The 23,638-nt window shown below is 53.4% G+C and overlaps 2 protein-coding genes across 6 annotated transcripts in view; one reads left to right on the top strand and one right to left on the bottom strand.

Moving 5' to 3' along the window:
• Atg7 (autophagy related 7) overlaps window positions 1-3,417 on the top strand; it is a 246,640-nt gene extending 243,223 nt beyond the window's left edge. The window contains exon 19 of the mRNA XM_076841137.1: window positions 734-3,417. Coding sequence (XP_076697252.1) covers window positions 734-766 — 33 coding nt within the window. The 3' untranslated portion in view covers window positions 767-3,417. The remainder of the gene's footprint in view (window positions 1-733) is intronic.
• Vgll4 (vestigial like family member 4) overlaps window positions 1,725-23,638 on the bottom strand; it is a 137,515-nt gene continuing 115,601 nt past the window's right edge. For all 5 annotated transcript variants that reach the window (XM_076841148.1, XM_076841147.1, XM_076841150.1 and 2 more), the window contains 3 exons: window positions 8,339-8,558; window positions 4,779-4,902; window positions 1,725-4,417 (listed from right to left, as the gene is read on the bottom strand). In XM_076841148.1, the coding sequence (XP_076697263.1) occupies window positions 4,149-4,417; window positions 4,779-4,902; window positions 8,339-8,558 (613 nt within the window). In that variant the 3' untranslated portion in view covers window positions 1,725-4,148. The remainder of the gene's footprint in view (window positions 4,418-4,778; window positions 4,903-8,338; window positions 8,559-23,638) is intronic.

Genomic DNA, 23,638 nt, shown 5'->3' with positions numbered 1-23,638 from the left:
GTGCTATACAAAGCCTCAGCCTGCTCTCCCCCCACCCAAGGGCCGTGGGTGTTTCATGGCCAGAGTCGCAGGGAAACTCTAACCTGTGGGGCAGGCAGGCTGGGCCTCCACCTCATCCCTCCTTCCTCTTCTCACTGTGATGCTACAGCGGAGCACTCCCCAAACTCACAGCATTGGGTCAGACACAGTCTAGGGCGCAAGGCAGGATCTGGCTGTGTCCAAGGTCCTCCCCAGGCCACCTCTGGGCCTGGCAGGAGTGGGGTTTGCTCTTGAGCAACAGCAGTTGCCTGGCATTAGCTGTAGAGTCAGCAACTGGACTAAAGTTGACTGGACAGTGGAGCAGGCTGCCGGGCGGGGGGCAGCCTCCTGACGTGGGGTGCATCTTACAGGCCACTAGGCAGGGCTTTCTGCAGCCAGCAACCCCACCCCACTCCCGCCACGGAGCTTCACTCCACCAGCCACAGGCAGTAAGGTATGAGAGGGTAGCAGCCTAAAGTTGCCACCCTCCCCATTCACATCCGAGTGAGACCCTGGGTAAGGGAAGTATAACTCCTGAGATTTGATTCCTTGTACCAGAAACGGGGCATCAGTGCCTCAGTGACAAGGGAAACAGTGTGGGAGGTGCAGAGCGCTCTGGCTGCAAGTAGGAGATCCTTTTGTCATGACAACAGCATCAGTGAGTACCATCTGGCAGCCCAACACCTCTGCTAAGCGTCTCCCCTTCTCCACGCAGATCTGGGACATGAGCGACGATGAGACCATCTGAACCAGCCACGCCTCATGTGGAGCCCGATTTTCTCTCTGGCTGCCTGCTGAGGCCACACTCGGTCACTGGAGCAGGACTGTCACCCCAGACTGATTCTGGGCTCCTGTCACCTCCCTGTTCCCTTTCTTCCTGAAGATTGGGGTGCTCCCTCTGCTGCCAGCGTTCTGCATTCTCATGGGTCACCATTCCCCCCAGCTCTGACTTCAATAATAACCTTGGCTTTGGCACAGCCATTGATCTGGGGCTCTGTTCCCTCCATGTGAAGTTCTTTTGTGGGGGTTGTTTTTTTTTCCCCCCTATGTCACAGGATCCTTCTGCTTTGGCCCTCAGAGGTAACAGTAAGGACTTAGGGAACAACTGGGGAAGTGGGAAACCAGCTCTTGCCCTGAGCCACTGTAGGGAGGCAGCACCCAAGTTCCCAGGGTGCATTGCAACCCCCACTGTGGGGTTCTGCCTTGGGGGAGGTTGTCTCCTCCACCTCCTAGTCCAACACCTTACCCGTGAGGACTAGAACCTTTTCGCACAGGCTTCCACAAGCTGGGGGAGAGCCCTGGGGCCGGTCTAGAGAAGGCAGTTTGGCTCCCTTCCTACCCCTCACCTCAAGGGTCCTCTCTGCGGGGTGGTTGTCTGTGCATCTACAGTCAGGTAGGCTGGTTTCCCCCTCTATTCTGATTTGCACACTGGTGCTGGCTGTGAACAGCGGGCACTTCCTTGGCACAGGTGCAGAGCCAAAGGCATCCCTAACACTTTATCTGGGTTCAGCTTCTGTCTTAGGCCTAGAACCAAAGTCAAAATGGAGTCCAGGGGTACCTCTTACAGCAGCAGGATTTCCAGAGACTTAGAAACAACACTCAACCTAAAGTAGACAGTCAAGAAACTAAAAATTACCTTTATTGGGACTTCAGTGGTGCACAGCCACCACACTGTCACCCAGGACTGAAGAGCCACACGTACAGCCTGTGGTTTAAGAGCACTTTATTATTGTTCTTAAGGCTACTTTTAAGTACAAAAAAAAAAAAAAAAAAAAAAAAAGATGGCCTGCCAAACCTTTTTTTTCTTCTTCTTCCAGGAAAAACAGGCCACAGAGAATGGTATTTTACAGATTTACAAACATGGAGAGAAGGGGCAGAACGCACCGCGGACAGCGCGGCCCTGGGGAGAACCTCGGAGCCCCTTCTCAGGGAGGGTGCTGGGGAGACATTTGGTTTTCCGCTGTTCCCTCTGCCCAAAGCCCCCTCCAGGGAACTGCCTATCCCAGATAGGTCAGCGCACCGGGGACCCGGCCACCGGCACTGCCATCCCTCCCAAGTGACGACCCTGTGCACCGACAGAAGTGTCCGAGGTGGGTTCTCCGCAGAGCCCATCCGCGGTGCGGTCGTGTTCCTGTTACAATGCTCAGTAGCCTGTAGCAATAACAAACTAGTGGCTATTAATGCAGATGCAGTGTCCTCATAGAATAACTGTGTGCCTGCACTTTACAGACAAAATCTACAACAAAAAAAGATCAACTTTTTTTTCCAAACAACAAAAAAAAATGAATGATTACGGTAGGAAAGGGGAAAATTAAATAGCTACATATCATTAACAAATTAATTGTTCTTCAAAAAATACCTACAAATTTCTCTGTACATTCTTTACGCACAGCGTAATGATGGTCTTAAAGTTACCTATATAAAAAAAGTGTTTCTCAACAATTTTTCTCCTACAGAAAATATAGGGGCCCGAATGCCAAAGCTTGGAAGCCCAGTAAAGTGGGAGTGAAATGTGTGCAGGGGCGAGAGGAGAAGGGCTTCTCTTCCACTTCTTAAAGGCCTGCAGCCACTCTGTGACTACAAGAGCCAGTCCCAGAATGCAACAGCTAACCTGTATTGTTCTCCTCCTGGCAGCCAGCCTCAAGGGCTCCTGTGTGAAGGAGTCCATAAAGCCTTGGATGAGGTGGCCGTGTGCATGGCGTCCTGAGCCCTCCAGCAGGCCAGGCCAAATGCAGCACATTTGAGGGGTGGGGGAGCAGAACAGCTCATGGACCAGGAAAAGCAGCTGTGGGGTGTCCACAGCCATGTCTATCCCGCTTTCTTCTAATTTCTAGTTAGTAGCCATTAATATAGCAGACGATAATAAATGTGGCAATAAGTGTATAAAGTCAGGAATGTATACTGCCTGGGCCCCAGCATGCGAGGAAGCATCAAAATACCTTATCACAGATTGTCAGCAATCTGCTGTTCGGCCAAGGGAGGTGGAAGGGAGCAGTCTGTGCATCCGGGGAGTTGGAAGATGCTCCCCTGGGAGCTCGTAAAAGCAGACGGGATGCAGAAAACCAGTGACCGTGTCAGCTCGCGGTGCAAACCCTGGCCCCCTACACGGTGGCCCAGCTGCTCCAGTGAGCCTCCCTCGGGCCTGCCAGCCGTCCCCAGCCCTCCTTGCAAGTAAAGTGAGTATCAAATACAAATCTTAGAGTACAACTGTACCAGCAGTAAGTATATCTAGGACTGTAACTGACAAAAATAAACTAATTCTGAAAAGAAGCTAGTAAGTAGTAAGGTTTGTGTTTACTGTCTGTACAATTAATAGAAACCAGCTATTTTTTTTCTCCATTAAAACATGCGTCATGGTTAAAGCACTCTGGAATCCTCCCACCCCGGCTTGAGCCTCACACACCGCAGTGTTCAGGAAAGGTAAATGCCCGTGATCGGTGGAGTCTGCAGTCCCGTTGCAAGCACCTGGAATCTAGAGAGAAAGACCTATAACCGGTATGAGACTTCCCCTTCCAAAGCAGTTTTGTCTAAATTCGATAGCAACAAAAACGCACAAACGGTCGGAAATGTCATCCTTGAACCCTTTGTTCTTCAGCAGTTTGCCCTCAGAGCACTCACATCTCGCGGAAAGCTGCCAGGCAGGCAACTCCTCCAAAAGTGCAAATCAGACACGGCAGTTCTCTTCAAGTATACACGTGCGCACACACGGACCCCCAAAACCCGCCATGGAAGCTGAGCTGCGCACGCCCGGCGCTCGAGAAGCAAATGGAAGAAAGCATAAAGCATCTGGGTCCCCAACGTCGTCATGGCTTGTGACTGAGAATGCGCGCCAGAGAGTCTGGGCCCGGCAGGCCTGCATCAGAGGTTTCTTTGGTAACTGAGGCAGGAAGTAAGGATGCTACATGAGACGGATGTTTCACGCGTCGTTCCTGCTGCCACATTTGAGGCCCCTTGCAGAAGAATACCAAGCAAGTATGAAAACAAAAGAAATCCCAACAACATGGTTTTTGCGAGTAAACCATCCCTATCCCTCCCTCCCCACCCAATTTTTTTTTTTGTTTTGAAGCACTGACTGTTCAAAGCTCAGGCAAACCATGCAGATCCACGTGCTGCCGGAGGGTGGCATCCCTTCAGGAGACCACGGATGGGGAGTGGCTGTGGCTGACCATGTGGGCAGAGGGGCTGGCCGGTTGGCCCCTGCGTGAGGCTGACTCGGGGCTGCTGGAGGCGCCATCCTTGGCTGCTTTGATCTGAAGCCATGTGTCGCCCAGAGCTTTGGCAAAGTGGTCATCCACGGAGCCTGTGATGGACACAGAGTTGGGTGCTGGTTCGGGCTCCTTGTAGTTCTTCCCCAGGCTCCTACGGAAGTGTTCCTCCACCACAGGGTCACAAGTGGTGGCTGTGAGGAAGCAGGAGAACAATCAGGACAGGCCCTCTGCAGAGCATCATGGGTCACCAATTGGGCTCTGGGACGGGCCCCCCCTGCCCTCCGCACGCTGTTGCTGGGCACGAGGGCAGGCCGCTGCTCTGTGATGTGCCTGCACGACAGTGGCCATGTGGCAGTAAATGAGGACTCTGACCTTCCTCGACTAGAGCGCGAGGTCACGGAGGGCCAAGAACGGCACACCCCTGCCTCGAGCTCTGCACGATGCTGGGTATGTATGTGCTCAAGGCAAGGGGTTTTGGCCCGAGACTTGATCTGTGACTCTCAGAGACCACAGGCAGGATGAGGAAGTGGGGAACCCCTCCAGGACACTCACCGCTGGGCGGCCTCCGGTAGCTGGCGGGCCCAGACGCAGGACAGCCGCTGTGCGCAATGGGGCAGTGAGAGAGGTTGCAGTTGCGGGCACCAGCAGAGGCGCAGGTGATCACCGAGGGCCGGTTCTGGAGGAGGAAAGTGGGGGTCAGCTACTTACCACGGCCTCCAAGCTGACAGCACTAGAAGAGTGGGGGGGGGGGTCCCACCTCATCCCCACAGGGACCTCGGCAGCACCCTCAGGGCTCTGCAGTTGGCCAGGCTGCAAGCCCTTCCAAACTGCTACAGGACTGAGTCCCTGAGAGACTGAGGTCCCCTCCCAGACTGTCCTTTCTCTGAGTGACCCTTGGTCACGGATCAGTGAGGAATATGGGACAGAGGTGTTGAGAGCTGGACTGGCCCCCTCCCTCAAATCTGAACAGAAACAGACACTGATGGCAGAAGAAACCCTGGCCCTATTGGTACAGGGTCTCTTGGAGCTATCACCTCCCCGTTGTTTGCAGGAGCTTCTAGTTTATATACCCAAGCGGATTCCTCTGAAGACCACACAAATCATGGTGCTGCTAGTGGGGGAGACATGCCAGTGTGATGGATGAGTGGTGTCATACAGCGGAGTCCTCCGCAGCTCCCACCCTCTTCAGAGATCAGCTTGAGACCCCACCACATCTGAGCCCCTCAAGCTCCAGCAGGACACCAGCATCCATCTCCTTCCCTCCGCCACATTTGCTGCACAGCAGGGATCAGACAGTGCATCTGTCCCCAAGCTTGGGGCAACAATATTCTGTGAACCAACCTGAATTTCAGGTTCCAGCCAGAAAAAGGCAGCTCTTAGTGCCCAGGACAAGATGGAGGAAGATGGACCAAGAGAGCCAAAGGGTAGCTGGCTACAAGGGCACCACCCGTGAGAGCCTTATGACCCCAAAGAAAGAGAGCAAAGGCTCACGTGCCTTGCCTTACTTCTGTGACAGGCAGTGGACAGCAATAGGATTTGGATGAAAGTCTGGAGTTAGAAGATGAGTTGGGATCACATGCAAGTGCCTGTGTCTAGCAAGAAAAACGCAGGTGGGGAACTTCTGGCCTGGCAGCAGCATGTGAAAGAAACATTTGGAATTCTCTGAACAGTTCAACACGTCAGCAGGGGAACAAGCCACACTGGGCTGGCCATGTGGGCCGGAAATGGGACAGGCCCAAAGCAGAGGTGGGAGGAGGGCCCTGCCCACTGTCCAGGATCAGGGCCGCCCTTCCTTCCTGAGCCGGCTGCACCCATGACTCGGGCCCCTAAGAGACACCCCAGGTCTCTCCCCATCCACCCCACCCCCCCCAACCCCCATGCTTTATGCAGTTCAAGTTGGTTCCTGCGCAACTTAGGTGTCAGAAACACTGCTGAAAGTGGACGGGGGGAAGCCTGGACTGCAGTTCAGTCTGTACGTCAGTGCCATCAAGAGCTACTCTGTGCTCTTGGACACACTAAGCCACTCCACTCCGAAAGGCGACTGCAGCTTGCCCCCATCTCCTCGCCAGCAAAGTGCAATCTGGACACAGCTCCACAGTTGAGCAGCCTCATGCCAGGTTCTGGGTGCTCAGGAGACCAAATGGCCACACCCTGTCCTCCAGATGGGGGGAGTGAAGGTGCACAGCAAACGAGTGGCAGTGCCTTACGATCCTCCTTCCCCTGTGACTTGGTCCAGGAACCGTGGCTGCCTATCACTGCCTGTGCGGGCCCTTGGTGTGTGAATGCCTCATCTCCTCCTGACCCTGCTCCTTTGCTGCAGCCCCAGGGTCACCTCCATATCTTCCTTCAACACCTCTAAACCTCCAAATTGCCATCACAAATAATGACATAAGTGACACTTTCCACAGCCTCCCCAGACACGCCTCCGTGGGAACTTTCCTGTTCAACTTCCTGGAGATGTGAGTCACCTTTTCCACCATGCAGAGGAGGGCGGCTGGCACAGGCCGAGCTCCCATCGCGTTTCCCCATCCAGAGCACAACACACACACTTCAGGTGGCGGCCCACCCAGCACTGGTGGGGAACATACTGACACTCCCAGGAATGGCTGGGTGCCTTCGAGCTGCTAAGCAAAGGGACCAAGGGACTTGCCTCGGTGTTACCTGGCAGCAAGCTCTTAAGAGTCTGGGCAGATGAGGAGTTTAGAGCATACAATCCAGGTCCCAGTGGCCCAGGAAGGTGCTCCCTGAAGGTACCCAGGTCGATGTGATGAGCTAACCAGTGGCCCGTGGGGAGGGCAGGGCTGGGGGGGACTTCACCACCACCAGCACCGCCCTACGTGAGTGTGCAGGTTGGTGGCAGCCAAGTCATCTGCCCTCCCCAGGAGGTATGGGCTCAATCTCTCTCCTGTCAGGAATCCCTGGGAACACAGGTGGGGACTCCAAAGACACCGTAGGTCGATGCTCTAGCCAGGTGCAGGGCAGGCCACAGGGATAGACCAGAGTAAAGTCCGGACCAAACACTGTCCAGTCTCAAACTGTAGCCGAAAACCAAGCAGAAGGCCAAGAGCAGCCACTGAAGCAAACACCAAGACAGGCAGGGCCTATCCAGGACCCATCCTGTCCCTATGAGGCTCAGGGAGCCATGTTCCTCAGGCCAGCAAGGGCTAAAGCAGGAGCTCTGAGAGGGAACTTGAGAGCTGAATCCTGCCCCCTACTCTGCCCTAGGGGATGCTGCAGTGGCCAGACAGAGGACTCAATTCCGGGCCTCCTAGAAGTGAATTTTTCTGCTTAAGCTGATCCTTTCTTGTGCAGGTCACATGCCCTGTCCCCAAGAATGAGCCAGGTCCTCATGGATGCCACCGCCCCCCACGTGCCATACTCAGGGCAACCTGGCCTCACATTCTTACCGGAACAAACGAGTGGCCATTCAGTGGTACGCCGGAGGTGGAACTGCTGTAGTTGGGTTCAGCCCTCCTCCTCCATGTTAAACCATGAGTGCCCTGAAAACAAAGCTGCCTTGCCTGACCAGCTGGCACCTGCCCTGAGCATGGCGGGCGTCCACACCTTCGTCTTATATGAAGGAATGCAGCCAACGATGAGGTTGGCCCCGAGGTAGACTGGCACCTCCTCATGGATTTGACTTCCAAATCCCCAGAGCATAGCACAGAGAGGTCACACAGCGTCCCCTCAGGGCTCTGCACCTTGCCCTCCCCGCTAGTGAGTCCACCACGGACTCATCTGTGCTTATACCACCTCCTTCTATCACGTTCTGCCCACAAGCCTTTCATGCCAGCCATGGGCTTCTGACCAGCGTGCACTAATAACCAGTGGCCACCAACTTCACAGGAGTCCAGCCCCAGCAGAGCCCCTGCCGGCTTCGCAGGAGAACTAAGGCACTGAGGGCCGAGGAAACTCAAGACATGCCTCAGCCAGACCAGCCTCCACCGTCCAGAGACGGAAACTCAAGGACATCAGCACCTCTCCAGGGCCTATGCATCCTAAGAGGAGGCCCAGCAGGAAGGACAGAGGGTGACACGGCGAAGACGCTGCCTCCCCGCGGGCCCTCTGCTTGGGGCTTTGGCCGACACGCCCGGGACACGGGCACACTGTACCTGCTGCCGCTCCACGGGGGTCAGGGTAGGCGAGAGGCCCGCCGGCCTGGTGGCGTCCACGCTATTCTTGGTCAGGGCAAGGGGCTGCTCCATGCTGAGGCTGGGGATGGATGTGTAGAGGTGGCTGCCATGCAGGCTCACGGCGGGGGCCACAGCGCGCTCGATGGGGCTGCGGCTCCGCTCCCGGGGGTCTTTTCTGCAGTCTCCATTGGTCGTCTTCCTGAAAAAGAAGACCGAGGACTCAGATGGCGTGGCGTGGCCTTTCTCCAAATGGCAAAGGGACTCTGAAGGTGAGCCATATACTTCCTATGGACTCTGTTTTTTTACCTGAGAGCTGGTGACAGACCTGGCAGATGAGCTGGCGACCTGGGCTGCATCCCAGGCACTAGCAGGGTATAGCCAGAAGCCACCCACTCCCCTGCTCATCTGCACAGTGAATTCCACATGCGCAGAGGTGGACAGCTGGCCTGTGGGTCTCCAAGGACCTGCCATTTAGACAGGATGACAGAGATCCAAAGTGACCCAGGGCTCGCTATGGGTCCTGGACCTCCTCAGGCATCTGCTCATGCCGTCTTCCCAGCAGCCCTAGGCAGGAGGTGCCACAGCCACCCCACTCCTGACAGAAAGCAGAAGAGTTGAGTGACTGGCCCAGGTCACTGGCTAGGAAGTGGCTGCATCTGCATTCGCCCAGCCCAGCGTGGAGAGCGGAAGCCTCCAGCAGGAGCCATCAGCTGGGGCAAGTGCAGTGCTCACCGTGGCCTGGAGCACGGGTAGCACTTGGCATGCTCCATGGGCCACGGCGGGGGTTGTCTACCAAGGGTGACAGCCCCTGCCATCTTCTGCCACCACAGAGGTTCTTGGGTTTTTTTGCTCCCATAACAAGCAAGTTTTAAAAATATGGAAGATGATTTCTGAGACTTTTCTTTAAGATACAGACTATTCTGGGAGTCTCATCCTTTGGCCTCCAGAGGACCTGGATCTAGGAGAGGCTTGTGTCAGCAGACCCTGAGGAGACGGTGGGGGCCACCTCCAGGACTGGCTGGGCGTGATGCGGTGAACTAGGGGACTCTGTATACACAGGGGCAGGTCTTTTCTAAATAACAGATTAACCTGCAGTTCTAAGAAGCGATCCCATGGACCCTGTGCCCCTCTCCCTCCAAGGGTGACCTTATGACCTCCACTATCTGACAACCCACTTTAATCAGATTTCCTGTCTTACCTGTCATTTTTTGTGTGTGGGGGGGCGCTCCCAAGGATTGAACTCTGTCACTCGACCACTGAGCCACATCCCCATTTTGTATTTTATTTAGAGACAGGGCTGAGTTGCTGAGGGCCTCACTAAATTACTGAGGCTGGCTTTGAACTCGCAATCCTTCTGTCTCAGCCTCCCAAGCCACTGGGGTTATACGCCCGGCAATCGATTCTATCAAGCGAGTCAGACTGCGTCAAGCCCTGCCCTAGGGCTCAGCATGGGAAATGGAGCTGCTCTTTACTCAGCTCTGCCTGCAGACTTTGTTCTCTCTAGTCACAACCACGCACCTGCCACGGCTCCAGGAAGATGCGGCCACTTTGGGCTTTTGTGTCACCTTTTCCTTCATCTCCATAACCCCTGCATCACCAACATGGCAGCAGAGTCCCTGAACCCCATGGTGCCTTCAAGACAGAAGCCCCCCAGCTACCACCGCCAGCCAGCTCTTCCTTGTGTTGGTTCCCCCTACTGCCTGCGCATGGCACACACACCCTGACCTTTTGTGAGGAAGTGAGACTGTGTACCGATGACCTGGCAAGAAATGGAAGGTAGGGCGTCCACAGCACCCAGATGGATTATGCATCTCAGTCAGGAAGCTTGTGAACTCCTTCCTATTTTGTGGCAGTTACAGAAAGTAAAGCCCAGCCCTGCCTTCTAGGGGCTTCCTCTCCAGAGGGGCTGCAGCTCAGAATGGACCCCTCTGGCAGTGGGGGAGGGCTGAGGAAGCCCAGGGATGAAGACTGGCCTCCAGGGACAAGCTCAGACAGCATCTCCGCATCCTCCAAAGTCAAGGTCACCAGTCCACAGGGCATCCTCCATCCCTCTCACAGCCACAGGCATCCTACCCTGAGGGTGAAAACCACATCACCAAGGAAAGGGACACCTACAGAGGGCAAAGCATTGCCCAAGGTCACCCAGCTAACAGGACAGAGTCGAGGCTGGGACAATGGCACCTGCGTTCCAGTGCCCAAGGTTGGGGAGAAGAGGCCCACTCACCTGCCAGCAAAAACGGTCCTCTAAGGTACCACGGATCCCACACAGAAAGAAAAGGTCCAAGGACTTGGCAGATAATTTTAGTAAAATTATACATTACTCACATTTCCAGCTCATTTCCCTGGTTCCGGAGCTTAAAGACAGACATTGTTTTCCACATCCCCCTCCCCCTCCGTGAATCATACCCAGACCCCGCCAAGTCCCAGAGTCATGCGCTCTCTGGACGGGACAGGATGGCAGCCCCAAACCACACGCATCCTGCCCAGGAGATGCAAGTCGCCTCTGTTCTCTAGGGTTAAAGACCAAGTTGGGCAATGAAACCCGACCCCGGAGACCTCATCGGTGCCACCGAGGCTTAGGGTGCCCTGGCCACCACCCTGGGAGGGCATCTCCTGACCAACTGTTTTAGGAGAGGGCAGTTTTCATACTTGCGTCCTAGACCATTGTAGGGGGATGGACCGCCCACTCCCCTACCCTCTTGGAGCTCAGAAACCAAACTGCCCACAGCATCTGGGGAAAAGCAATCTAGATTCCAAGTGAAACGGTAAGAAAGCCCCCAGCGGGAAGTGTGCTGCTCGGAGCACAAACCCTCAGGATGGGGGGCTCCACCTTCCCTGAGGCCTCAGCTGAGTCCCACTGAGGACGATGGCTAGAACCTGGGTCTGAATTCTTATGGTCAAGAAGAGGATATGGGCAGAAGACATTTTTATTCATGCTTTTGAAGAAATATCCTGGGGATCCTCTGTGCCATCCTGTCCAGGCTCCCCACAACACACTGATCTTCCTAGAGGTGACAGAGGGGTCCTTCCCAACACCAGGGGTCGACCATGGGCCTCTGGGCCAAAACCACACAGTGGGTGTGGACAAAGTAGGGGGCCTTGGGCATCGGGTCGGGCCCAGCCAGAGCCCTCTCCCTCACTACCTGTATCTGTCCTCTGGGAGCCTCAAGGACACAGTTCAACACTGATAGTTCTTTTTCGTGGGTGCTGGGGGTGAACCCAAGTCTGGCGAGTGTGAGGCAAGCTCTCCACCAGGATCCCCGCCCCTGAGGGCAAAAAAGCAAAGGCTTCCTTAACCTTATAAAGTTTCCTCAGCAAATGAAAGGTCAAGTGCGTGCAGGGATGTTTACACAGTTAACATATGTTTTAAGTTTCTGGAAGTGGGGTACTGGGGGTTGAATCCAGGGTGCTCTGAGCCACATCCCCAGTCCTTTTGGATTTTTGTGACAGGGTCTGGCTAAGTTGGCCTTGAACTTGAGGACCTTGGCCTCAGCCCCTTAAGCTACTGCTGCACCTGGCTGAGAAGCCTTTTCTCTGGGAGTTTAAGGAACATTCAAGTCCTGGGCACAGACAATGCGAAATGTTTCTTGCTCTCCCAAAAGTTGCCAGCTTGTCCAAGTTCCCCAAAGAGGAAGGATGCCTTGGGCCACCCCTTCTCTCCTGAATAAAGAAGTCACAGCCTTCCAGCCAGGTGCAGAGGCCCCTGGGCGTGTCCCCACAACATCCTGGTCAGGTTTTGTCACTGCTCTGCACTGATTTTAGTTGGGAAGTGGCAGGGACTGGGTCAGGAAGATGTTTGCACAGGGGTGGTGAAAGGTGGGGCAGACACCCTCCAGGGGAGGGGCAAGAGGTACGTCACAGGCAGGAAAAGGCTGGGAAATACTGGCATTTAGACTTGTCCCCTAAACGCCTTGTTAACCCTGAGGCTGCCTGCTTCCGTCCTGTTGTCCTCTGCAGGGACCCAGCCAGGGACTTGGCCCATCCACAGCTTTGCATCCCCTAATAATCCAGAAGGAAACCATGCTCCTCCCTCCATTTAAAGTCAAGGGAGCCAAACAACAGAGCGAGTGCCACCCAAGCTGGTGAGAGTGTCCCCACCTCCTGACTTCCCCATCAACTCCCCACAGATCAACATCTCTTTTTGCTCGCTCAGATTTCACACATCAACCCTGGAGAGTCACCAGCACACGCCTCATCCACTCTACCGCAGCCCCGGCGAAAAACATGTCCCACCAGAACTCTGCCTTTAGACAGCCCAGTGCTAGAGTGAGCTTCCCTGTCGAGTACATTATTGGTGCAGATGGACAGCTGTTGTCTACCCAGTGCTGCATGCCCAGTCATGAGCTCAAGACCTATTACCTTCCCCCATAACACTGCAAAGTGAGGCTCGTTCCCATTTTATAGATAAGTAAATTGAGCTTCAGAGGTTAAGCCACTTGTCAAAGGTAACCTGACCAGTGCAGGGATTCCGATTTGTATCTGGCTCCAAAAATTTTACCTTTCCAGGGAGACAGAGATCTTAGTTACTGACCATTCTACATTCTTCTTTGAATTTCCTGTAATTTCTGCTATGAGTTGAGTTCAGTCTTCCCCCAAAGTTACTGACTTCCTAACTTTAAGTATCTATTAGTGTGAGCTTATTTAGAAATAGGGTCTTTAAGAAGATGAAAACAGGGCTGGGGCTGTAGCTCAGTGGCAGAGCGCTTGCCTAGCATGTGGGAGGCATTGGGTTCCATCCCCAGCACCATATAAAAATAAGCAAATAATATAAAGGCATCTGTCCATCTACAACTGTAAAAGATGATCAAGAGGAGGACACTAGGGACCTAATCCAATACAATTGGTGTCCTATTACTGAGAGGTGGGGATCTGGATAAGGTCTTGTGCCCCAGGTCACCAGAACAGCCCAGGAACAGACCCTCCCTCGCAGCCCTAGAAGGAACCAACCCTGCAGAACCCTAGGTTTCGGGCACACAACCATGTTTCAGTCAACAAGGGTTCCCGGGTGTGACGGTGGTCCGGAGGGTCATAATGGAAGATTCCTTTGCTCTTGTATTAAATGATACACACTGTGCGGAACACTTGACCATCGTGGATGACTGTGGCTGCTTTATGGAGTTATTAAACCATACTTTTTAATCACTGGTCAGAATACTCCAAAAAAAAAAGAAAAAGGATAGCTAACAGCAGGCCTGTCATCCCAGTGACTTGGGAGGTAGGAGGGTGGCTCGCGCCCAGGATGCAGGACCAGCCCAGGCACTAGAGTATCAAAGAAATAGTTAAAAATAAAAAACAGAAAATATTCTTACCCAGCTGTAATGTATTCGTTGTAACCTAAATTTTAAAAATTTTATGGAAGTTTAATTGTGAGCTTACTGTGACACTTAAAAGAAAAAAGTGAATCAACTTAAGCGCACACATTGCCACTGCCTCCAAAGAGCAGCTCGCCCAGGCCTGCAAGCTCTGTTGGGGGGTGGGGGGGGCCTGGCAGGTGCACCGTCCCAATCTCACACCACACTTTATGTCCCTTTTCTGTTTACATACATGGATGCCACTGATGCCTCGGTGTTCAGTGCTGTCCCTGCCTAGGAACAGCAGCCCGCGCCCTGTAGCTGCATCTTGGGGTCCTGGTGACCCTAGCAAACTCGGGTTTCTTCTTGCTTTATCTGTAGTTAAATCTCAAGAAATTTTTTTTTTTTTTAAAGCTTTCTTAGGACCTTTGAAAAACAGGTCCCAATGGTCCTCTGGCCCTCAGGTCATGCGCACCTGTCCTTCTGAGCTACATTTCACAAATACCAAGAAATGACTACAGACCCCAACCTGCCTGAGAGGCACTGCCCCAGGGGTGGATCAGGAAGATAGGAAGAGAAGCAGGTCAGGTTTCCACCCAAAGCCTTTTTAAAAAAAAAAAAAAAAAGCTTAGCAAATGCTCTGCACTTATACTAGAATGAAGGAAGCCACCATCTTTTCATTTCCCTGAGTTGATGGCCCTGGAATGGCAGACATCCCTGAGGCCAGGGCCCATGAGCACCCATGCCAGTCCTGCAAGGTGCCATCACCCCCACACTTGGTGCCAAGGGAAGGAGAGTCAAGAGATGGAGGATCTGCCTGGGGTCACACAATGGGCAGAGTAGGGTCTCAGGTCAGGGCTGCCACCTCTACCTGCAGGGTTCCCAGGACAGGTCCCTGCCAAGGCGCCAGAGAAAGGCACCACCACTGGAGAGCCCGTGTCCTTGTTGACTTGACGCTGGCCAGTGGTGTCCAAGTCCACATTCTCTCAAAGGGGGCAGTCACTGGACAAGCATGACTGCCCACCCCTGCCACGCGCCGTCACATGGATTCTCTGATGTCCTCTCATGGCGCCTGTGCAGAGATCCAAAGGCTAACCCCTTGAGTGCCACGCTCTGCAGCCCTGTGTGAGGGATCGGGGATACTCAGGACACCTGGCTAATGGAGCCACCATGCCAGGAAGCTCAAGTGGAAGCCTAAAGAGATAAAACCAACATAAAAATGACTTTAGCTAGAAACCTCTGTGAACACTTCGGTGATAAAATCTTTATCGTGAACGTCATTTTCAGGGGTGCGGCAGGCAGCTTCCAGGACAGGCTCGATGGCTGCGCACCTCTGGGTCTCAGGTGAGGCCAACCCCTGCCAGTCTCCCACCTGAACGCCAGTACTGAGCGATCTGATTTGCTTGGGGAAACGGATGGGCTTTCTAGGCCCTTCACCTTGGGAGCCACAGCAGGGCCCAGCTCCTATAGACCGCCCAGGCTGCAAGCCCCGTGGCTGGAGGCTCCACTCTTCGCTAATCAGGTACCAGTTTTCTTTGACTAGAACTGCCTGCCCGGGACGAGACTGGGGATCTACAGTTTGATAACAGGGCAGCCCTGAGCCCATGACTGGTAACAGGTCTTGCCCACCCTCAAAAGCAGAGGGTTGCCACCCGTGGGCCTGGGACCCACAGAGACACCATCCAAACAGGGTGGGATCCACACACAGGCCAGGCCTTGTTTACAGACTCCACAGATCACATGTGCCACACGGGGACAAGAGTTTCCAAATGAAGATGCTGCTGAGACTAAGAAAATATAAAATCCCTTCTGCTATTAAATTTGTAGTAGTTTTTGTCATTATGTACTCTCTCAATGAGTTTTTTTTCCTAATATAACCGCCATCGTGTTTTTGGCGTTGTGCAAGGTCCTTGCTCCACAAGGGAACGGGAAACATCATGTCTCTCCTTCTGGAACTAAGCTGCAATTTGTGATGAAGTTGATGGAAACCTCAGACGGTCACCTATCTGCACAGTCACAGAGGCGTCAACGTGGTGCTGTTTTGCTTTGCTGCCCCTTAGGGATGACTTGGGCAGCTGGGGCGAGGACTAGAGAAGGGGAACAGGACTACTCAGACCGTCCTCGCTGGCCTCCCGGGGTCTACCCTGCCCACACCCTCGACCCACCTCTAGGGTTCCTGGCAGCCCCCACCTTCCTCATGCTGGAAGTGGGACCCAGTGCTTCAGGCACCCACCTCGGCAAGGTACAGGGCGGAGCCACCCACCAACCCACGCCTGGGAGCAAGCACACAGTCCCTCAGAAGCAACAGGAAAAGCAACTCCACGCAAGGAGCTACTCGCGGTTCCCATCCGTCAGTCTAGAACGGCGCCTGGCACCCAGCTGTATGAAGCATGAGTCAACCAAAAAGCAAACAGATTCCTAGGGACCAAGAAATCTGAGAAAGACCAAGCTCCTGACGCCAGTCAGCCAGAGCAGCATGGGCTCCAGGACCCGGGAACCCGAGGACACCTGGTGACCCAAACCCTCCTCCCTGATGGTACCCGCCACCTGCTGTAACTCCCTTAGACCCTCCCCAAGGCCCACTCTTGAGTTTTTACGCCACATACTGCAGCCAACTCCTGCAAAATAGTATGAAACTGAAGAAATTGGATGCTTCATGGCACAATGGTTGTGGGACAGAAACAGGGACACAGAACGACAGCCATTCTGGAGGAGGGCCACACAGCTTCTCAGGTACTGCCAGGAACAGCCACTTATGTCCTTCCTTGGCAATTCGCCCCACTACCCACAGCGTCCACGCCACTGCTTCATGCGGATGACACGCGCCTTGCAACGTTACTCTGTGGCCCAGCTCTGCCCTTCGGAAAGTCAGTGAATTCCATTCTTACAGCTACCAGAAAACCTCTTCTACCCATCAGCTTTGCCACACCCAGAATTCCCTGCCCCCAAACAAGAATTGCTTCAAATTATTTTAACACCAGACCCCTTGTCCACTCGCTCTGCAGTGGCGCATCCACCTTTGAGGGCAGTACCTGGAGCCAGACCCCACAGGATCGGATCGATTCCTTCAACCAGGGCAGCAAATCTCAGAACCAGAATCAGGCTCCACTATCCAACTAAGGCCAACAAAGCTTCAGCATCAGGACCACTCCAAGGTCAGTAGTCCTGAGGACTGCACTTCTGCAATCATGTGACACTAAGTCTATGGTCACCTCAAGTCCTCCTAGTCCCCACCCCTTTAATTTAGCTTCATTTGTGACTGTCTAGGCTGTGGGCTGGATCCCCTGAGCTCCCACATGTCTGCATCATATGTGTGTGTAGCCAGGGACGAGCAGGCGCCCCTTCCTGTGCCGTCTGGATTGTGCCCCCACCACCATTCCCACGCCCCCAAGTCCAGGACCAAGGGAGGCAGCAACCATCTCCAAATTATTCTGTGGACTTTTTCCTCTGATACAGTATTTATTTAGCACTGAAGAAAAAACAGAAATCTGGGTTTTCTTTTAAAGTCACCCTCCTACCCTGGCCAACTTCAGAAACTGCAAGTCAACCACTAAAGTACTATACAGTTGTGCTAGATTTAAGTATTGAGTTTATAAAGTATTAAGCATACATCTAATAAAAAATCTGGGGCTGGGGATGTGGCTCAAGCAGTAGCGCGCTCGTCTGGCATGCGTGCGGCCCGGGTTCGATCCTCAGCACCACATACAAACATAGATGTTGTGTCCACCAATAACTAAAAATACATAAATAAATATTTTTTAAAAAATAATCTGCAGGGGACGGGAAACATCATGTCTCTCCTTCTGGAGATCCTGGGGACCACAGATCCTGGGGACTGAGCCCAGGAGCACTCTCTTTACCTCTGAGCTCCATCCCTAGTCATTTTTATTTTTTGAGACAGAGCCTTGTGAAGTTGCTGAGGTTGGCCTGGAACTCGCGATTCTCCTGCCTCAGTGTTTTGGCCACTGCACCGTGAAGACGAGAGCTGAGCTTTTTGTGTTTAAGCTACTTGAGTCTCCTCCACTAGATCCCTCCTCCCAGCTGAGCACGGAAAATAAGGGATGAACACGTGACAGATTTTAACATCCATTCCAGGGAATGGAAGTAGACCATTAGTCCTTGGTTCTGAATATTTCTTTCTGTACTGTGGTAAGGTAGACATAATATTCACCATTCTAGTGTGCTGTTCGGTGTTGTACAAACCACGAGTATAACATCCATCTGCAGATCTTTTTCATCTTCCCAGAGTGAAACTCTGCCCTCTGTCCCCATTGAACATTAAGTCCCCACTCCTCCTTCCCTAGCCCCTGGCTACCATTTCTGTCCGTCTCTTGGAATTTTACTTCTCTAGGGACCTTTTTTTGAAGGGCTGGCGATCAAGACCAAGGTCTTGCACATGCCAGGCCAGTGCGCCACCACAGAGGACTACTGCACCCCTCTTCCCCTACCCTGGAGCTGGGGACCAAAGCCAGGGGGTCATGCATGCTGGGCCACCACTCTATCAAAGAGCCCTGTCCATAGCTTAGCATTTGTCTTTTCGTGACTATTCCACAGTCCACACCCCCTCAAGGTTCATGTACATAGTAGCAGGTGTCAGTTTCCTTTCTTTTTGAGGCTGCATGACATTTTATAGTGTGGACAGCCCCACCTTGTTCAAGCAGTCAGTGAAAGGCTCTTGGGCTATTTCTCTCGGCCACCATAATGCTGCTGTGAGCAGAGGGATACAGATACGAGAGTCTCTGAATCGCTGGGTCACGTGGTAACTCCATGCTTAGCATTCCGCCCTCAGCAGCTCTGACAAGCCACTAGCAGAACAGGAGGCTGGAACAACCGGGTGTCTTGTCTTCATGCTTGCCCTCGATACCGGAGAATATTACAAGGTTCCCCAAAGCATGACCTTTGTAAACAACCCCAGAGGACCCTTCGAGCAGTGCTCACGAGTAATGTACTCATTTGACGTAAAAATGGAGTGGACAAGAACATCCTCCACCAGGCTCACCAAAGTCAGCCAACCCGGCCCGCCCGGGGCTTTGCCATCGATGGTGCTGTGACCAACAGCCAGCACTGGGGACACTCACAAGCCACATATTTGCGGTTCTTAATTCTCACTATGAGCCTTTAAAAATGACTTCCGTCCGCGGGTGGCTGATGATCACAACAGTAATGGCTGCCACTTGTAGGACATCAGCGGGTGCGCCACACCCCACCGTCCTCAGCAGGCTCCCTCTGACCTATGCCTCCTCCACAAGGCCACGGTGGCTGCAGCGGGGGCACCTGGACCCTGGCTTTCCAGCCCCAGCCCCAGCCCTCGCCCTCCACCCTGAGCTCACCTCCTCTCAGAACAAGGGCGGGGAGAGGCTGCTGGAGCCATTTCACCGAGGGCTCTGGCCTCTGAGGGGCCTGCGCTCTACTCGGGGAGGAGGCCCGTGGGCAGGGGTCAAATGGCCGAGGCTGGAACCTCCAGACTTCAAGTGCAGACAAGTGATTGGATTTCCCTTGTCATTTTCTGTAAGAATAAATGTTAGCCCTGGAGCACAGCCCTCCTGGGGGCGCTCCTGGCAGTAGGAAGGAAAAGCCCCAAGTCCTGCGACATCTCAGGCAGCCGCTCCAACTGCGCCCCATGGTCTGGGGCTGTCATGTGACAGGCAGGCAGCCACTCCTCAGCTGCACCTGAAACTTGGTGACTTCCACCCACTAAGGAAACAGCCCGCGGAGCAGGCAGGTCTGTGATCAGGCCGGGGCTGGCCGGGGGGCAGAGGAGGAGAAGGAAGACCATGCTGTCCCTCCGAGCACGGGCGGCTCTGCTCCCAGCACTTGCTGCCTCCCATTTTAAATTAATTACAGCTGAAAATACAGGGTTGCCATCTGGTTTGGAAAAGCAAGGAAAGGGGAATAAAATGAAAGGGCTTGGGTACTAACCTCACTTTAATCATTGCCAAAGAGCATGAAGACAGCCCCGTCCTCCCACAGAGGCCTCGGGCCTCGCAGACTTGGCAGGCAGGCCCGGTGCAGAGGCGCCGCCAGAATAAGAGTCCCTGAGCAGGGTGCGAGCCCAGGGCCGCCCGCCCCGCATCGCAAGGGAGGTGTCCTGGGGGCCCCCGGGACAGGGTGGCAGCTCTCGGGAGGGGCTATCTACCACCAGAGCATCTTGCCAAAACGTGACACGCATCATTACAGTTCCATATTGTGAGAAAACAGACCTGCTGTCAGGAGAGAGCAAGCGATTTCCTCTTTCTTTGTCTCCCCCTTTTCCATAACATGAGGCTTTTATAAAACTCTAAAAGGAGGGGAAACAAAACACAGGAGAGGAAGTGGCAGCAGAAGTGAGCCAGCCCAGGGAAAGAGGTGCAGGCGATGCTGGGGCACCTCTGCAGCTGGCCCAGGGCAGGAATGTCAACCGCCGTCCCGCCCCCCCACACACACACAGGGGTCCTCTGTGCAGCCCCAGCCAGTCCCAGTGGTGGATGAGAGGAAGCACCTTCTCTCTGCTGTCTGCCCGCGGCAGGACACTGGGTGACAGGCTCTTCTATTGGGACAGTGAGAAACGCTGACTGACTGCAGGCATCTGAAGTTGAAGCTGCCCACGCCATCCTAGGATGGTCTGGATGGGCTGCAGGTGGGTGCAAAGACTGCCCAGGCTACAGACCCCTGAAGCACAGGCCTCCGAGGAGGGCGGAGCACCAGGTAGACTCTGCCTACTCCCTGGGTCCCAGGTGAGTTCTGCAAACTACAGGTGTAGCTGAGCCGCTTTCAGACAGGAACCCTGACTGAGGTCCTGCAGCGCGTACTGGAATCAACCCTGATCCACCAGATTCGGGCTTTTATAAACCAGGAGACAGGATAAAAGCAGATTCTAGAACAAGCACTTCTTCCGGAGGAAGCACACTGTCACCCACAGGGTGGCGCAAACATGGTCTTCCTCGCCCTGCTCCCACAGGCTGCTGCCCACAGCGCCCAGCTCTCAGGAGCGTACCTTTTCAGCAAGCACTACGCCTGTCAAGCCACAGGAAACGTCTGGTAAAATGGTTGAATAAAAACAGCTTCCTAACAGAACCCGGCCAGGCTCCCCGCGAAATGGCCTTGAGGGGAAAGGGAGAGAAAAGAGCCACCCAGGACACGGTCCCTGCCATCCACCCCAGTTCCACCCTGTTCTCCCATCACCAGGGCGAAGGCCTCCCAGGCCCACTGAAGCCCCTCCTCTACCCAAGGCGACCCCACGTGCTGCACACCTCCTCTGTGCCTTGAACATGGCAGGCATTCAGGAAGAGTCTGGATAAACGAATGAATGAAGTAATATACAAACAATAAGCTGCTTCACAGTGAACAAGTATCAAGCATCTATGATTGTTGTATCCTGCCCACGTGTTACAAAGTATCACCCAACACATTCAACCCTTTATAGAACATTTTGGATGTCTTTTCCATTAAAAGATGATATAGTGATGCGACCATATCCAGAAAACCAAAAGTGTGTGTGTGTGTATTTCCAAAACAGTAAAATTGGAAAGCAAATCACATTATTTTCCTAACACATCTGTCACAGAAATCCTTAATATGAACAGCTGTAACACATTGACAGAAGACAAAGGTTTAAACTGCATGGTTACAAAAAAATAAATGCATACAGCCACTGAGGAGGTGAAAAGATCATCCACGTTCCCCAGGAAGACCAAACAACCCCCAATTAAAAAAAAAAAAAATATGACAGTTTCCCCCATGAAACTTGCAAAACTTAAATGATAGCAGTCACCTCTGGGATGAGGTGGCCAGAGGCAGGTGCGCACAGTTGCTGGAGGGAATGTTAATCCTCAACCTTCCAGACTCCACACTGGCAGGATGCACCAGCAGAAATAGAAACATGGATGCCCTGTGACCCAGAAATTCCACTTCCAGAAAAATGGGAAATATGAGCTCTGAGCAAGGATGGAGATGTTCAAAGAACTTCTACAAATGACAGCAAAACCCTGTCAACAGCCCAAATCTTCCTACTTGTTAGCAAGTTCTTTTGGTTACAAAGCAACACAAGGCATGGGTATGAGCGTCAGAAGAAAAGGGGTTGGCTGCAGGATAACTGGGATATTTCTTGGAAAAGAAGAAGAGCAGGACAACCAATCCTAGAGGAAAAATGAGCAGTCCCAGGGATCTTGGGATGAGTACACAGGGGTGTGGCCTCCTCTCACAGCAAGGGGGAGACACCAGGACCCAGGTTCTCCACCCAGCGCCTCCTGGGTCCTACAAGCTACCATCTGCAACCACAGCACCGTCAAAGACCTCTTCCCAGCGAGCCCCGACTCCTGCCACCAGGCTGGAGTGTGCTGTGCTGCTCAAGGCTGGGCTGGAGCTCAGCAGTAGAGCACCTGCCTCGCACGTGTGAGGCACTGGGTTCAAGCCTCAGCACCACGTAATAAAAATAAAGATACCGTGTCCATCTGCAACTAAAAATAAATAAATAAATATTTTAAAAAATGTGCTGCTCAACATTTAAGATTTCCCCCAAGATACACATACACACTTCTGGTCTTGAGTCAAGAGCTACATTTGAACTTCAAATAAATGATTAATCAGGAACTACTGGGCCATCTCCCAGGAAAGCAACCTGTTAGGTTTGGTTTTCATTTCTTAGGTCTGGGAAGAAAAAGAAACTATTTTTTTTTTTTTTTTTAAAGGTCAAAACCTCAGACTTCACGGCTAGAAATAGAGGGACTTTCGAGGCCGTGATAAAATTTTAAGGAAGGTGATTAAGGTTATCTTGGAGCAGTGGAAACTGTTCACCTTATTCCATGCACCCTCAGCTAGCCTGGGTCCACATGACCGCTCTCTGTCAGCCCTGTCCCCTCTTTCTGCTCTCCCCTATCCTACCACCTTCTTTTTCCATCACATATACAGGGGTCCTGACCCACAGGTTCAACTTAATAGTTTTCCAACCTGACGGTGCGGGGGAAGAAACCAGCAGTCAGTGCCACACTGAGTCTTGAACCTTGTTCTCCTCCTAAGCCAGGGGACCTGAGGCGCCGTCCTCTGGCTGCCCCGCGACCTCTACGGGAAATGGCCAACACTGGGCAGAGCTGCACTGCTGGGCCAGGATGTGCTGGAGTCGGGGACTTCTCAGGACAGAGCCCATCATCAGTAGAAGAGCAACTAAACTGCCCAGCACCCATGGACCCACAGCCCTCCTGCCCTTGATCTGGCTGGTGCCTGAACAGGACAGTTCACAGGGCGCTAACCCCCAGGGGCCATGTCTAGACACACCACCACCACCCACCCTTACCACCCAAACCCACCAGCCCACTGCACCTCACAGTAGGGAAACCCTTCTAGACAAAAGGTCACTGAGGGCAAAAGTAAATGCACTGAATCCCAAACTAGAAAGAACTAGCATGAGCAGATGCAGGAGAAAAGCCTGAGGAAACCGCCAGCTGATGCCTTCAGTGTGCACCTTGTCCTGGCTCAAGAGGCTGAGGCAGGAGGATCCCTTGAGGTCAGGACACAGCAAGGGCCTGTCTCAAAAAATAAAATCTATAAAGGACATCATGGATATGAAGAGGTATTTCACCCTGAGTCACATCGCTGCTCCTGCAAGTGTAAGAGGAGGAGGTCACCGCGGAAGACAGGACCAACAGATGAACTGGAGAGGGATGTGCTGGGGGTCACTGTCCGCAGACCTTCCATATTTCTGTAGGTGTGAAGTGCTGCCCAAATAAAGTGTCTGTGTGGGGAGTGGCGGGCCAAGGACAGCAGGCGGATCACCACCAGATCCAACTCGGCTTCAAGTGCAGGCCACATGGGACACACTCAGTCACTTTGCTGGAAACCCTGGAGGCTTCTGAGAGCTGCCTCAGGATGGGGGCAGGGGCTGAGCCACAGAGACACGCGCCACACCACCAAGCCACCACCAGCAACGAAAACGCTGGTTCTCAATCAGCCTCAGGATTCAAGTCCAAGGGAGGCTGGGCCACGGGACGGGTTGACCAAGGTACACGAGGGTTAC

The sequence above is a fragment of the Callospermophilus lateralis genome, chromosome 20 (assembly GCF_048772815.1).
Source record: "Callospermophilus lateralis isolate mCalLat2 chromosome 20, mCalLat2.hap1, whole genome shotgun sequence".
Taxonomy (NCBI): Eukaryota; Metazoa; Chordata; class Mammalia; order Rodentia; family Sciuridae; genus Callospermophilus; species Callospermophilus lateralis.
Note: the sequence above shows the minus strand (reverse complement) of the source record. Positions and strands in the feature narration are given on the sequence as shown.